The sequence below is a fragment of the Sander lucioperca genome, chromosome 21 (genome assembly GCF_008315115.2).
Source record: "Sander lucioperca isolate FBNREF2018 chromosome 21, SLUC_FBN_1.2, whole genome shotgun sequence".
Taxonomy (NCBI): domain Eukaryota; kingdom Metazoa; phylum Chordata; class Actinopteri; order Perciformes; family Percidae; genus Sander; species Sander lucioperca.
The window spans coordinates 14,960,024-14,977,665 of NC_050193.1; the positions used below are offsets into that span (position 1 = coordinate 14,960,024).

A 17,642-nucleotide genomic window follows, 5' to 3' on the forward strand; every position below is an offset into this window, starting at 1 on the left:
GAATGTACAATCCAAAAATAGTATGTATGAACATTTTTCAAAATAAATTGAGATACTTGTATTAATAAAGTAACTCTTTTTTGTTTGTTTTTTGTTTTTGTATTTTTCCATCCTCTTGTCTACAATGGAAGGTCAAAGGTCAGGTAAGAAAAAGTGCACTTCACACATACACACACACACACACACACACACACACACACACACACAAAGTTGAATAACGTTGTTTTTTTCTTCATTTAGGGGAGGGTTAACTTAGTAAGAACGTTGCGCGATCGAAACTTCATGTAGTGCGCATCCGGAACCTTCGAAGGGGGAAGACTTTAACGGAAGGACAGAACACTCGTGCAAAGATGTCAGACGTACCAGATAATGCAAATGAGCGTAAGTTGTTTTTAATTCATTTTTAGGACGTTTAAACAATATAGCTAGCTGATTCGCAGTGTGTAATATTATATATTGCCTTTACTGTAAGGCTGGGGTGGGTTATAAACAAACGTTTCTGTTACTGTGGCAACACTGTAACGGTAACTTTAGCTACTTGCAATATTCCGTAGTAAGTTAGTTAGTTTTCAGGGATATCCAAGCAGGGTATCAGTTAACGTTAGCTAAAATATCATTACATATACATATGGACTGGTACTGCTGGCTGATTTAAAAAAAATAATAAAACAATTAAACAGAAATCGCCTGTGAAGTTTAATGACGCACTTACTAAAGTGTTTCTCCTGACGTGAAGGAGACGTGAGACAACGAAGTCGGCGGATACATGTCGTTGCAGAAATTGTTCATTTTTGCCTACAAAAGATATAATAAATACACAGAGCTACTTAAACAGTAACGTTACTGAATGTATTTGTAAAATGAAATGCCACACCACTCTTTGACGTGTTGCCGAGTCCTTATGACACAGTTCTCAGCCTCCAGAATCAGTGTGCTAAATGACAAAAGTTACTATCTGTTATTTACTGATAATATACCACATTTAACCATATTGTTCGGCAGTATTACGTTGTATAATACACATAGAAAAGTATGTATGTTTTATCCCAATCCTAAACATCCAGTTTAATTTTAGTTCTCCATTTAATTGTTCTTAATGTTAAAATCATTATTTGTGTCTATTATTGAAACTATAGGATATTACACTGAGTGAAATATTCAAACCCTAGACTTTATGTTATTTTGGCTGCAAAAAAAGACACCTTGTGTGACATTTTATACACATTTCCACAGCATTCACCTCGACATAATTTGCTCTGTGTTGAAACTCTGGCATCTCTACTAAAATACTGTCCCACCAGCTGGCAGTGGGGCTGAAAAGGTTGAAGAAATATAGTTCAACTATAGACTTGAGTTTAACTTTATTGTATTGGGGTGGGATTAGTTTAAGATAATCTGATAAAGACCACACACTGATAACTGGTCTGTGTTTTATTCTTTCAGACTGCCCGGGTACAGAAAGTGAGCAAGCAGGGAAGACCTCGTCATGTCAGGGCTGTCCCAACCAGAAAATATGTGCTTCTGGAGCCACCAAGGCCCCCGACCCTGGTAAGACTGTTACAAAATCTTAGTATTGGTATGATAATTTGAAATGTACATTTCAGCAAATACATGTGGAACTATTGGGATGAGTTAAAGGAGAATTCCGGCCGATTTTGATCTGAATCTTGATCGCTATATATCTCCGAGTACTGTTGATAGGAAAAAAAAAAACGAGCAAAATCGGTGTTAGCAAACTGGAATTGCTGCAGCTACGTCCAGAGCTCCCAGTTAGCTAAAATGCCAGTTGTCGGTGCATGTTCTAAAGAGTGCCTTTGTGCCTCTTAACAGACACAAATGCAATTAAAATGTCTGTGCAACATGAACAGGACCCTTACGTGACAACAAGATGCGTTTTCAACTCCGACATTGTGAAGAAACCATTCAAATTGAAAGTTTGTACTGTCACCTACCGGTGTTGGCGAGTTAGCCGGGCTAACAGGCCCGACCGGCATCCTCGCTTCTGCTTTCTCTCCCGCCACCTTCGTCGCCTGCCGCTGCCGACAACAATCCACGGAGCGCCGGTGGTCTGGCTATGTCCTCCAGAGGACAGGTCATGCCTTTGCGACGAAAAACTTGAAGTTTATCAGCGTATAGCATTACTGAAGGCTAGCTGTAGTCTCGCACTGAAGTCCCGTTGGAATTTAGTTGTTGCAGGAAATGGTAAACAAACAAACGCGAACCATTTCTTTTCCACAGTAGATCAACACACGTTATTCTTACTCCAAGCTTCTTCCCTTGTGAACACCTCTGATCTTCACTCTTCACACACTACGCTCCGATCTGCACACTACTGTTTACCGACGGGAGAGAAAGCCGAAGCGAAGATGCCGGCAGGATCGAGACAGGTGACAGTACAAAGTTGTCTGTCTGTGTACATGTCTGAGTTGAAAACGCATCTTGTTGTCATGAAAGGGCCCTGTTCATGTTGCACAGACATTTTAATTGTATTTGTGTCTGTTAAGAGGCACAAAGGCACTCTTTATAAGATGCCCCGACAGGTAAAAATCGGTCGGAATTCTCCTTTAAATTGAACCAGAGGAGTAAGTAGCTTTAAAACAGCCAATATTTCAGGTAAGCCTTGTTTTGTCCCATTTGAGAGACTTCCCCATCCTTCATCTCCTCCCTCTGTCTCATCTCTAGCCATAGCCGAGATAGGAGTGAAGCTGTCAACAGTCAAACACAAGATCCTCGTGCTGTCTGGGAAAGGAGGAGTAGGGAAGAGTACCTTCAGCGCTCACCTGGCTCACGCCTTGGCAAGTGACAGCACGAAGGAGGTAATATTTTGATTTTGGTATTCAACACAGCAAAATTAAATACAAATGCAAAATCCAGCTGGTAGTTGAGAATACAAAGCCATTAAGGCTACCAAACTATTTGGTTAAACTCAGACATATTACTGCTTGGATCATGTTTTTCCTCAAGGGTACTGCATGATAGTTTCCCCTTTTTAAGGTTCAAAATGTGTTTAAACCTGTGTTGTGTGGAAGAAAATGATGTGGCTCACAAACCCATTTGCTGTCTCCTTACCTTTAAAGCTGCAGGTTTACGTTGTACCTGAGTTTAAAGGTCCAGTGTGTAACGTGTTTAGTTGTTCATTATCAAAATCTGTGTTGCCCGTTCACAAACTTGTCCTTTTTCATGAATATTTACCTCCGCCATCAATTCCAAGTATTCCTTTTGGCTTGAAATTTTACATTTGCGTTCGCATGAACTGGGGTAGATGCTCCATATTCATGTGCCATCTTGAAATACGTTAGCCGGTAAGGGACATACAGGACATACTGCTCCACCTTTCGCGTTTTCGCTGTCACATGATAAACTCAGAGGTGCTGCTAATGCTGCTAATGGGTATCGTAGCTTCCCGGCCCCGGCAAGTTTGAAGAAGGATGGACATGGAGGACCACACGTATTCAAAATCCAAAGAGCAAGAGACCGGCTTTTTGAAGCGTGTAGGCTACCGTAGCTGTAATACGTACTTTGAACTGCGTGGTGCGAGACAGTTGATTGCGATAAAGGATCTCAACGCTAGATGGGAGAAATTCCCACACATTGGACCTTTAAGTCTAACCCAGTTGTTGTTTCTTGTGGAAATCAACTAAACGCCACTAGAGGTCACTACAGACATGGGTTAACAGAGGTTTAAGGTCATAAAGTTCTGTATAAGGGCAGACTTCTACAGCTCAAACCTTTTTAGTAATTTCTAAATAACGAAGTTACAGTTTTTCACTGTGTGATCTTCTGAAGGCAACACTATTAAAAGTATCAAACTAATACAATTACATTTAAAAAAAAAAAAGGTCATTTCATAGCAACCATGTATCACTTATTGCACCGGCATTATGTCCAATACCTGCATGAAGGACACAATGTCAGTATTTTAGGTAGGTGAGACACATGAATTGTTCACTCACCTGAGGATATAATCTTATACGTCTAATATAAGAATGATTCCCTCTGCAATTTTAATGTAAGATATTATCTTTGACAGATTAATGATGCTGCAGTAGGTTGTACACAACTGAGTTATTACAAAAATAAATTCTTTCCTTAGCTTTTAGTGATTTGGTCGCTGAATTATAACATTAAAGGTGCACTATGAGTTCCTGCATGGTTTCAGAACGATTTCATTTTTGTCTCAAATCGTAGGCATCTCTCCTTGATCCGCTAGCTGCCTGCCTCCTGAAAACACTGTGAAAAAGCCCGGTCTCGGGAGACAACACAGGGGTCGTAAACGTTAAACAAACAATAGAGGCACAGGCTGTGCACCAAAATACAACAAACCACGTTCCAGCCAATCACCAACAAGATGGTTGGGGGGGGGGGGGTTAGTGACAGTTAAGGCCCGGACACACAGAGCCGATAATCTGCCGTTGGACAGTCCGGCGAGGTCAGTGACTCAAGTGTGTTCGGTGTGTTCCGTGCTGTCGTCCGCCTGAGGGTCCGTCGGCCTTCATTTTGGCCGATTTGACACGTATAATCGGCGGGGCGCGCACTGCTGGCAGTCAGACTCAAATGACCCATCTGATTGGTAGAGTGCTAACCTGGAAACCGGGGGGGGAATGAGCGTGACTAGAGTCTCTCAAAATCTGATGAAAATCTTTTAAACTGACCTTTGTCGATCTGAAATGAAGACAGATTCAGCAACTGCATGGCCTATTTCTCGCTTAAAATGTTTTCAGAAACACGTTTCGGTGAACTGTTTTAGTACAATATGAGATCGTATTCTGAACAAGCTGCCATGACAGTCTATCTTTGAATTTCCGGAGAAACCAGACCTACGTGACGCGTTCGTCCAATCAGCTGCCGGTTTTCATTTATGGGCGACAGTACAGATTAGCGCCGCCTGCTGTTATGGAGACGTATTACGTCTCGTTGCTTCGGTGTGTTCTGAGGAACTTTTTTGACCAATTCGGGGAGACTGATCAGTCCAACTGCCGTCTGGTTGCTGTGGAAGCAGCTTTAGTCAGTTAGTCATGACAGTTACAGAAACATGGGGGGAGGGGCGAGCTTGCTCTGTTTAGTTTGGAATTTACTTGGAACGTCAACAGAAGTGACCATGCAGGAACTCATTGTGCACCTTTTTAAAAACCTGAAATCAATTTCCGTAATGACTAGGGGTGGAACAGAACACTGAAGTCACGGTTCGGTTCATACCTCGGTTCAGACATCACGGTATGGTTCGGTACAATGGAGGGAAAAGCAAAACAAAAATGCAGAAGGCAATTTTTTTTATTGTGCATGTCTCAGGCTGTCCACTGATCTAGCTGTAACAGCTTGACGTGTATAAAGTAAGATGTAAACAGTAAACAATAAGTACCCTGCATCATCTCCAGACTCCATCTGGAACTTATAAACAAAATAAGACAATCAGCTAGTAGTGTGATATGGGAGACGAGCACTGCTCTCATATGTGAATGCACAGAGCAGGGGTGTTAAAAGAGCAGCTTCGGTTACACAGAGCAGTTGACGAGTTTTGGTGTTAGCTTCACACACTAATGGCGAAGCTAACAGCTAATGGTGGAGCTAACAGCTAATAGCGGAGCTAACAGCTAACAGCGGAGCTAACAGCTAATAGCGGAGCTAAGAGCTAACAGCGGAGCTAACAGCTAATACCAGAGCAAACAGCGAAGTAAACGGTCCTGGAGGCCATTTGTAGTCAAGGCGAGAAGGGATACAGCTACGTCGGTGTTTGGTTGTATATGGAAGGGACTAGTTTGCTTCGTGTGGACTCACTGGACCGACTGACTCGACTGAGCTCGGGAGCTTCAGAGCTAAGGGCAGGACTACAGATTATGTGTCCCTTAAGAACCGCATGTCTAACAGTAGTTCCGCATTATATTAATTAATTTGCAGGCAAGTTTTATTTATTTTTATACCGTGTATTCTCCGTGTAAATTCATGTACCGAACCGAGACGCCCATACCGTTTCGGTTCAGTACGAATACATGTACCGTTCCTCCCCTAGTAATGACCATCGTGCTATGTGTGCTGTATTTTTCTGACTCACACGAGTGATCCTTTAAAGGGAACTAGTACATCATATAGGCCTACCCAGTTTAGCTGCTGTTTAGCTGCAGCCTGGCTTGTTTGTGACACAGCGATCAGGTCCAACTTAGTATGTAGCTGCATTTAAAACCCCTGCAAGTTCTCGTTTAGCTAAACCACATCTAAGCTAGTCAGTGGCACAGCAGTTGTTGTATTTATAATAACTTAGTTGCAGCTGGCTTAATGTGTATGGAAAATACCTGTGTTACTTCTGCGTGTATTCAAAGTGTCATCCTCTGCTACCCTAATATTTACCTCAAGAGGTCAGCTTCCTCACAATCAATGCTTGTTGTAAACTTTGGTACAGGATTAAAAAACTGTTTTCAGATCAGTTCAGGCTGTCACCGATTCCACCACTAGAGACTTAAGAGTCTTTGTTTTCTGCTCTCTCTCTCTCTCTCTCTCTCTCTCTCTCTCTCTCTCTCTCTCTCTCTCTCTCTCTCTCTCTCTCTCTCTCTCTCTCTCTCTGTGTTCTAGGTTGCCCTGCTGGATGTAGATATCTGTGGTCCATCTATTCCTAGGATCATGGGCTTAGAGGGAGAACAGGTGAGTTAGCAGCAATACACAAACGTACTGTGATTGTTTATTTTTTTATTTATTATTATTTTATTTTTTAACTTTGTCAGTCATGTTAAGCTTTTACTTCAGAGTAGGTCTGTAATCTGTTCTCTTGTGCACAGGTTCACCAGAGTGGCTCAGGCTGGTCTCCTGTGGTGAGTAAATTCTAACAGTTAGTGTTTGTTTTGAAAGAAATTGTTTTTTTAATAAATGCATGTGTGTGTGTCTGTGTACACTATGTTGCAGTATGTGGATGACAACCTGGCAGTCATGTCTATTGGCTTCCTGCTCAGTAGCCCTGATGATGCTGTCATATGGAGAGGACCCAAGAAGAATGGTATTGTTTTTTTCAAGATTTAAAATCCTTTATTAGTCTCACAACGGGGAAATTCATAATGTTGCAGCAGCAGGGAATAGGGGCAAAAAAAGTATACGCCACTCTAAAGATAAACAAACAATAAATAAATAAAAGTCAGGGTTTCCCGCAGAAAATGTGTTAGTTAAGGTGGTAGGTCTACAATATCTCTGCAGTGCAGACTGTACTACACACTACACTACACTAAATATTATATTTAAATAATAATAAATAATTAATAAATAACCAGCTTTTCAAAATAACAGTTGCAATGTACAACTTTAAGCTCATTAAACTATTTTCAAGTGCTATAACAATTTTACTGGCATTGCTCCCATTATTCTCCGTGACACGCACTCTTCCACTTTGCCCGACAACTCTTCTCCAAAACAAACAGCTCTGAGATAACAGAGCTCAGCCCATAGCTTCACACACTCCAGCAGATAGTATGCGCGAAATAAAAACAGGACACGCAATTTCACTCTGTGTAACCGTGTATTGTGAACCGTGTGTAGTGATAAAAAAAAAAAAAATGGACAACAGTGTCTCAAAGACCAGACAACAGCCGGGACATTGAGAATCCACGCGCAAGAGGTGATGGATAGTTCTAGTCACTTCGTCATGTATTCACTTCGTTGAAACAAGAGAAGAAAGCCTCACTGATGTGAAGAACAGGACCGAGAAACATATATAAATGTTCTCTGCCCACCGTATGCCAACGCTCCGGTAAGTCCACTCACCCCGTCTCTGCCCGGGCATGCCCCAGCTGGCCGCACATTGGTTGACAAATTGGCGATTGTTCTCACGGACACAGCGATATCAACTGGCTAGCTAGTTATCCTCCAGACAGCGACGGACCACGTCTCTTTTTCTTTCTCTCATTTCGGCCGTGTGCCGCGCGTGCCCGCTCGCGGTGTGAAGCGCGTCCGCGCTATTGTCTGAGATGCACTTGACGGCCTTTTGTGCAGCGGTTTTTTTTTTTTTTTTTTTGACGACCTAGTTAAGCGGTAGGGTTCCCTAGCTTAGGCGGCCGCCCAAGCTGCAAAGTGCTGGAAACCCTGTAAGTAAAGAGAATAAATAGTAAAAATGTATCTCACTTTTTTCAAATGTCACACCATTATAACCTGTGTGGTGTTTGTCTAAAATCAGGGATGATCAAGCAGTTTTTGAGGGATGTTGACTGGGGGGAACTGGATTACCTCATCGTGGACACGCCCCCTGGCACGTCTGACGAACACCTGTCAATCGTCCAGTACCTAAGCTCCACCCACGTGGATGGAGCTGTCATCATCACCACACCACAGGTAGCACACACACACACACACACACACACACACACATATAACCCTAATATAAATAGCAATAACAGCGATTGTAAAGGGAAATTATCGTCTGTGTCTAAATTGGCTCCAACTGATTGGCTACTTGAACTTGTACTTGTTGGTGATTTCCTACATTTGAACCACGTGGAGTTCAACTGTTGTTTTTTTTTATGTAACTCCAGAGCATAATAATGATAGTGATAGTAACATTAAAAGCCACAACGGAATTAACATACCGAAAAATGAGAGAGTCACCCCCTATACTCAAAACGCAACATTGCTACAGCCGCCTTGCATTATGCAATCATCTTAGTGCTACTCCCCATGGGGAAACTGTTCTAGCAAAGGTACACTGCTATTTTTAAGACAAACAATGTGAAGTTTGCAGTAAACATTGTGTGTTGCATCTGTAAGTATTTTAAGTAAAGGGCGAGATTTTATTTAATCTCAAATGGAAAACCCCTCGCTTCTATTACTGCTGTGACTGTCACCATTCCTCTCTCCACCTACGTGTTTTACCCACAGCTAAATACAGAAAGTGCCCACCTGTTGTGGGGGGTTATGGAAAGTAGTTCTGGGAAATCTAAGTGCATGAGGCAGGTTGAGAGACAGTGGGCCCAATAAAATTTGTATACGTTAAAGTATATTTGGTAACGCATCTACATAAGAGTAACATGACACTGTCATGAACCCTAACCCTAACTCTAACCAGGGTTTCCCACAGCAAATTTGAAAATTTGTTAGTTAAGGTGGTAGGGTTGGGGGGTTTGCCGTCAGACCGGGAGGGGTGTGTACTTTGTGCGATAGACTACAGACTCTGTACTACATTTAACAATTATTTATTAAACACTAAATATAAAATTTAAATTATAATATATTATAATTAGGGCTGTCAAAATAACACGTTAATTTCGATTAATCTGAGAAAAAATAACGCGTTAAAAAAAATAACGCAGATTAATCCATTCCATATTGACGTTTGACCCGGAGCCGTTCTAGCCACCATTGGACTGTAAAATGAAGGAGGGAGACGAGAATGTGCTGCCTGGATCATTAATTGGAACATTTACTTGTAAAAATCTTCTTTCTGCCAACCCTGGCTACCGAAATCTGGTGTCACTGATATGTCTGCTCTTCTCTCTGATGCTCTGAAACAGACGCACAAACACCGCTGCACGTGACGCTAGTTAACATTATACTCGACAGCAGCTAACGTTAGCCTACCGTTAGCTAGTTAATACTATACTCAACAGCAGCTAACGTTATTATTATTATTAAATCATTTAATTTTGACCATATGGCCTTAGCAATAAACAAGCCGTTCATGGTTTGATAAGGACTTCTGGATTGTTTGTATGACAAGGAATCAAAATGTCTGATGCCATGGCAACGGTACCGACGCAAACCGACACACATATACGCATTGGCATCATAATACATATACAGTACATGCCCATATAATCTTTAATGTTGACAATAATATAAAGTCAGTGCTCCAGTGTCCCTGCTGTCTGATCCAGATCTAATGTTAATGAAGATGGGATTGTTCAGGTCTCCGGTGTGTTCAGGTTAACAATCTGTGCTTGCACTACAGTGTTTTTGGAGTAGAATCTGGTTTTATGAGAAAGAGTTTTTAAACAAATGCACTGACTGTATGTTGCAATAGATTGTAAAGTCTTAACCCTGTACAATGTTCATCACAATGAACGTGTTTACTTGTTTAAGTTGTTAAGTGTCCCTCAATCAATTTGTTTTGATCAGTTTAACTGTACTTAGTGATAGACTTAATCTGAGCAAACACTTCCTAATGCTTAAATTAGACCTGGACCTGTGAGGTCAGAGAGCAGTAGACTCACTTCCTCATTCCATCAGCTCTCACTTAACTAAAACTAACCACACACAGGGTGGGAATTACCCAAACAAAGGAGCCAGTCTTTTTAAATATCAAACGAGCTGCCAAGATCTTGATATCAAAGAGTCAAGATTTCTTTTTTTCCCCACACTCAAAACATTTAAACATATTTACACATGAGAGCTGCTCACTTTATCAGGGCTAACTGCTTTCCCTACGGGTAACCATGACAGCAGTTGTGCAGGGAAGGCAAAACAACTTTCGCTCTTGTCACCAGTGTCTTTGTTTCCTCCCCGGTCTCCTCTCTTGCTTTGCATTTCTCTTTATGTCTTTCCATTTCCGTTTGTCTCTCTCTAGGAGGTCTCGTTGCAGGATGTGCGAAAGGAGATCCGGTTCTGTCAGAAGGTCAAGCTGCCGATCATCGGAGTAGTGGAGAACATGAGTGGCTTCGTTTGTCCTACATGCAAGGTCACTGACAGAGGCACATACGCAGTGTTTTGCTAACAGAGTGTCAGACAAAAAAAACAATCTAATCCGATTAGGAAAAATCATTTAAGCAATACACGCAGACATCTGGGCAGTTTTGCCAAAGAATCATAGGACACATAAAGCAAAGAGGAACAGTGGTTGACGGTTACTGTTCAAGCAAAACAAGCTAGGACTGGCAGTTGCTTATCATCTTCTTTAATGTGTGCTATCAAGATGTTTAAACGGGCTTCCCTTGCAGTCTGAATTGGGTCTAAACACAAGCTAGCACTGTGAACTCAATGAGTGAGTGACCGATTCAAGTCATTGGTTCACAGGAGGAATGGTCTGTGTTTAAGACAGCAAATACACAGCCGCTTGGGGACGGGTTGCTAATTTGAACTGTAGCTGCAGTGACTCTGTAACCAACATGGCATCATGACTTTGCGTAAACATACACGTCACTTTCCTAAAGCCAAATGGCGTGTTACCTGTACGCATTTTGAGCTATCCGCGTATATGTCTACGCTGTATACAGCGGATGTAAACATACACACCACGTAGCGTTGCACGTGTTATCACGAGAACGTGTCGTGCTGTCGCAAGAAAAACGTCACATGCGTGTAAAAAAAAAAAAGGTTGGGTTTAGGGAAAGAACATTGGGAAAGGCTTTAGTAACACTAAAAAAACAACAAAAACACGACGGTGACCAACGTCACACGCTTAGGAAAATAATAAACGGTTGAGTTTAGAAAAAGAACATTGGGGGAGGCTTTATTAAAAAAAAAAAAAAAAAAAAAACGTTGTTTAAACACCACACGCAGGACGCAATCCCGGCTCTCCTGGGCGAAAGTCCTGTGTTTTACCCATACGCCACCCCAACCAACCTCCATCCTTTCATACTACTCGCTACGGCGATGATTCACATGTAATGTAGGTCAATGGAGGCCAAACGGCGTTGATAAACACGCTACAAAACGATTACGCGTCTTGATAACACACAAAAATGGCATACGAATTGCCGTGTCATACATACGCCACTTAGTGAGATCAGTCTGCTGTAACGGATGTAGGTGTAGTGACCTACTTTAAAAAGTGACGTGCAGCGCATCATTAGAATGAGTCATCATTCAATCCTATTGCATCTAGGGGCTCAGTAATCTATCAAAGAAACACTGTTATTTTTGGATACTTTCCAAAAACGATAGAAGCGATAATTCCATGTTTGCTGCAGAGTTAGCCGGCGGATTTAACAGATTAGAATTAGGCTGAGGCTGATCTACTGGAATTTACAGTAGCAGCCAATACAAGTTTGTAACTTGGCCTAGTATGCGCCATGGAGATCCACTCTACACATGCAATAAGAAGCCAGTCTTCTATTTCTTTCTTTTATGGTGAAACACGAGAGCAGAGGATATTAATTGTGTGTTTGCTGATAATTCTGCCAAGGCGGTTCGCCGCACGGTCGGTGTCTCTGTTCATCTTTTCAATCCTTGCCCTTATAAATGCATAATCTATAAGCTCGTTCTGTATATTAATTATTTAAAATAGCGTACATAGCGTTTGTGTTTTGTGCTGCTTAAATGTCAGCTATTACACGGCTATTTAAAACATATGTCACATGGAATATGTTTTTTCTAGTGCTGTCAGTTAAACGCGTTATAAACGGCGTTAATGCAAACCCATTTTAACAGAGTCAATTTTTTTATCACGAGATTAACGTTCTTTTTAACGCTCTTTTTTTTTTTTTTTACATGCTGTTGCAACAACTAGTAAAGTTGGAAAAACTACAACACCACACCGGATCTAGCTAGACCAGAAACTAAACAACAGGCACGCCGCACACACTTGTTTGGGCTTGGGAGCCGGCCAAAGAGTAGTAGGCTAACGTTACGTTTTGAGTGGATGGCGAGCGTGAGACACCGAAGTGGATGCCAATAAGATTCTGAATGGAAAGTTTATTTTTAAAAAGTTGCCAAATGGTTCCATTGACAAGACCAAAGTGATCTGTGTGTTTTGTCATTGTGAACTGAGCTATCATCGCAGCACGTCCAGTCTGAAATACCACTTGAAGGCCAAGCACACAGCTGATGCCAATTCTCCGCCCCCTCGCCAAAGCCAGGCGACAAACGCACAAGCAAGCCAATCCACTTTTCCATGTTGATAAGAGCATTACAATGAGTAAAAATAATGGGACAAAAAGAAATCTAGGGACATTTAGAATAGATAAAAATGTGCGATTAATTGCGAGTTAACTATGACATTAATGTGATTAATCGCGATTAAATATTTTAATCATTTGACAGCACTAGTTTTTCGTAGTAAAATTAACTCTGGTGGTGTGTATCTTGAAAAAAAAGCTGAAAAAAGCCTTTCAAAGTAACAAACGGCTTCAGTCTGTGAAGAAAAAAGTAGTTTAAAACACTATACAATGTGTCCTGTGTTTAAACCAGATGCTGAAAAGTGAGACGTTTATACACAATGATGTCATTTGTTACAGATGTATTAAAATGACATTGATGAAAGGGACTACAACGAAACGAAAGATTATGATGGATTTCAACAATGGCCAGTTTTCCACTTTTCCATTCCTGAGCATGTATAGAGTAGCACAGATCCTATGTATTTTTTGTGTCCAGAGACTCCAAAAATGCTTACTTAACTTGTCCTCTCTCTTGTAGAACACGTCACAGATCTTCCCTCCCACCACCGGGGGCGCAGCGCAAATGTGTGCAGATCTAGATCTACCCCTGCTAGGAAAGGTACCTCTAGACCCGAGGATAGCACGAAGCTGCGACGAGGGCAAGTCTTTCCTCAGTGAAGTACCTGACTCTCCTGCTGCTAAAGTCTACCTGAGTATTGTGCAGAGTGAGTGCTTACAGGAATACAAACACTCCACAAACACACACAAATACACAAGCCTCTCTGACGTGTGTTTTGCCACCATGCGCATCACATCATGTAGATTTTGCTACATTCCTTATAAAGGAAGTTAGACGCACATGCCGCTTCCAGTGAAGTCCCTCGTTATTTTTTGATGACTGGATGGTTTACTTGATGTCCCAATTCCCGATTAAATGTAATGAAAGAAGAAGTGATTCATTTTATAAATGGGAAGCAGTCGCCAATAGAGGAAGAAGAAGAGATCGAAATCAAATAACCGTACTAAAAGATTGAGATTAAAGTTGAGGAATTCAAATGTGGTTTGTATAACCGACGATCTCAACAATTTGCAGGCAGTTGATAAAAAAGCAAACGCATACACTGACACACACCAAGATCTTTTATAGCAGGTGTATTTGTTTTGTTTGTGTCCTTGGAAGTCGCCATCGAGTACATCAAAACTCCCGTAGTTATCATCGTCACCCTTGTCTCCTCTCTCCTCCACCAGGTATTAAGGACTACTGTTCCAACCGTGTGACAGAGGAGCAGAGGTCTGCCTGAACTCCCGATGAGGACGGACATATTGGACCAGAACACTGAGAGAGATCACAGGTTGAGAGTGTGGTAGAAATGATTAACTACTGAATTAGAATCCCACACACATAGGAAAGATAATACCATTAATAATGCAACATTCACCAACGCCTAACAGAATTATTTCCGCATGATTATCAGTCATAAAAAGACCAAAACGACAATGTGTTTCTCAATACCGTCAGCAATACACAAGCCCATTGGTTCATGCTGAAGATGTATGCTTAAACCCACAACAGCTGGGCTCTGTAGTTTGTACTAAATGTTACTCAAACAGGAGTAAACGGTGCATTTATTGGGGACTATTTTCTGCTGTGGATTAATACACATTTGGTGTTCGAGTGAGTGTTTCTAGCAGCAGGATGGAATTGTACTCAGGAGAGACTCAAAATAAACTGCAGGGCCCTGTTCATCATGACAAAGGAAGAGGTTTTTCAGTGCAGCAGTGGCTCAATGATTCTACAGCACAGAGGAAGTTTTATGAGGCTTTGTATTCAAATGCAATACTTCATAAATCAATTTATTGTTGTTTTTGGTCTGTACATGGAAATAGTTGACAATAAGAAAATATGTAGAATATGACCAGACTTATCCATTCACGTTAAAGTTATAGGTGGGGATCTGAGCAGTGCCAGAGACTCGGTCTGGTAGGGCCCCACATGTCATGATGACTTGTGGTTGATTGTCTCTTTGTCCCGGAATCAGACCGCTGTGGTGCGTCCTAAGATACTGACTATTTACAGTTCCTAGTTAGATGAAAATAGGTTTAGACTCTCCCTGTTGTGCTGTAGTAAAGGATATGCTATTCAAAGCTCTGATCATGTAGTAGATCAAGCAGCAGTGTCAAACATTTGACAATATCCTGCAAGGACATTTGGCAACCCTAAATCGTATTTGTGGATCCACCGGTCCTCACTGTCCATGGTTACAGTCAATCAAATGATGGTACCATCAGTGTGATGTAAACCCTAGTTGATCACATCCTCTAAATACAGAGCACAGTATCATTAGCATAGTATCAAATCTCAACTTCTCATTTGATTTAGTTTTCTCAGTAACCATTCCACATGTGTATAGAGATGTTAACCTTTCAAGCCATATAGATTGTTTGCTTTGTTTTCAGCAGGTCTAGTGAATATTAAAAAAAAATATGAAAGTATGAATTTGGGAGATCTACATAATTTACTTTACTATTAGATATGCAATCTGTGCGTGTGAGGAAACTTGACTTTCTCATTTACAGGTCGGAGCCACTGTGTTCATACGTAAAAGCTGTAGGCAAAATGTGTATTTAGTTTTCTTTCAAAGTTGACATACGACTGGAATAACGCAGTTGTCCCTGATTTACAATTACGATTTTTTTGATTAGATTATTCATTTCTTATAAAACATTGGTTTAAACACATATTGTTTTGTGTAATGCACTTGCTTTAACTGACTTGTATAATAAATTACTCAAACATGGAATCACCATAAATCATTTATCTTTTTATGTTACTAAACTATTAATGTGATATCCTTTATCTTTTATCGGTTTATAAATCAAAGATTAAAGGGGCTGTACTCGACATTCAGCACATTAATATAGCAGCTAACACATATTTGCTATGTAAAGATATACTATAGTGGAGTAATGACATCCTAAACTGAGAACCAACTCACACTCCATCTGTGTGTCTCTGTTTTTTGTGTTGTTAGCCGGTCCGGCCGTTTGTGCACGTAAGTTTGTGTGAGCATATTTGTTTGCCGAGGGCCCTGACAAAACGTCAGTATTTGGCGAGTTGGGGAACGGCCTGTGAGAGACGTGTGGAGGCAATCCTAGACCACTTAATTTTTCAGTATTTTGAGTACAGCTACTTTAATTGAGATAACATTGTTTTTAAAGGACAAATCCGGCGCAAAATGAACCTAGGGGTTAATAACGTGTACAGAGTCAACCGTTGTCTGGGATATGTTTTCATGCTAATTGAATGTGACCAGTTTTAGCACAAACCGCTAATTAGCTCATAACGCTAGTCATCGGGGCAGAGGGTAACACCACTAACAAGGCTCAAAATAGCACCACAAAGTTCTCAATGCTTCGGTTTACATGTAGGGACCCTCATTATGCTACCGTGGAAGTGTGGTGCTATTTTGAGCCTTGTTAGTGGTATAGAAATAGCGATTTATTTTTACTTTACCCTCTGACCCGACGACTAGCTTTATAAGCTAATTAGCAGTTTGCGCTAAAACTGGTCACATTCAATTAGCATGAAAACAGATCCCAGAGAACGGTCGACTCGCTACAGGTGTTAATAACCCCTAGGTTCATTTTGCGCCGGATTTGACCTTTTAATATTAAAACAATATAATAAAGAGTATTTTGCCAACATATTTCACTGCTAATGATATTGGCTATTTTCACAGTGTTAGTATAAGTTTTGTAAATGCAGTTTTAGTACTGCCATGCTTGCCACCACGTTTTATTTATGTCTATGAGTGTTCTCGTGTGTACTTTGCTATACATGGCCGTAGTTCCTCCAGGGTTCACTAGAAAACACATGTGAAACTGCATCTGTATCCTGCTAACGGCCAAAACAACAGCAGCCACACAGTCGATAGGTTTCTCACATCTTGGCTCTACTTTTATTTTATGATTGTGTTGGTTGCAGTCTGCTGAATTATGACCGAGCAATGAAATGTTTTCCTCCATGTTTGGCAATTCAGTCTATGTAGAAAAATACAATAATTGCAAAAAATACAGTCCGTTCTTTCCCCTAGAATACAAGCACAAGAATTTTAAGGAATGAAAGACTACAAATTATAATATTAATAACTAATAGATTATGACGCCTAAAAGATTTAATACACAGGAAACCTTATACAGAGGGTACAAAATAGGTTTCTCGCTAAATAAAATCATGTTTTTAATATGGAAGGTTATTAACAAGATATTTGCGCTGCCTTAAGAGTTTAGCAAAGCAGCAGTGTCTTCCATTGTTTTAAATCAATTGTTCTTAACACCGAAGAGCACCAACAGTAGTGGGTGTGGCTGGGGCCATTCAAGAAATGTAGCATTGTGTATATGAGGCATGGCATTTAGGCGTGCATTGTTTAGACAAACCAGTTCCAATGCCAACAACATACTTGTGATTATCATGGTGAGGTTTGCACACTTGAGGTCATGTAGGGACTGAAGGAAAGCACGTGCTGTGTACATCAATGATTGGTTATATGTAAACAGTATGTAGTACAGTATGGCTCTGATTTCAAACCAGTAAGTGTGTGTAAAGCGTAAAATCATGAAAATGGAATGGGTGAGTAGTATTAATTGGAAAATTTAACATGTTTTTTTCGCTATTTTTGTATTCTTTCACACAAGGAAAATGTTCCTTAATCATTGATAACAATGACTCCTCAAACCTGATTTCTTTCAGAAAATCTTGGGTTCCTGTGCAACTTTTATTGTAGACGCTCAGTAATATGAAGTATTATAAGCAATGGATAAATGAAGAATTTATAAACAAATCTAGTATATATGTACTAT

The 17,642-nt window shown here is 40.7% G+C and overlaps 1 protein-coding gene across 1 annotated transcript; it reads left to right on the top strand.

Annotated features, from left to right (window-relative positions):
* Positions 1-213: 213 nt before the first annotated feature.
* nubp1 (nucleotide binding protein 1 (MinD homolog, E. coli)) lies at positions 214-15,254 on the top strand. The gene is made up of 10 exons (XM_031320860.2): positions 214-381; positions 1,444-1,548; positions 2,683-2,816; positions 6,565-6,633; positions 6,768-6,800; positions 6,892-6,982; positions 8,150-8,304; positions 10,532-10,642; positions 13,321-13,507; positions 14,031-15,254. The coding sequence occupies exons 1-10, from the start codon at positions 351-353 to the stop codon at positions 14,081-14,083; spliced, it is 969 nt and encodes a 322-aa protein (XP_031176720.1). The 5' UTR covers positions 214-350; the 3' UTR covers positions 14,084-15,254.
* Positions 15,255-17,642: the final 2,388 nt, after the last annotated feature.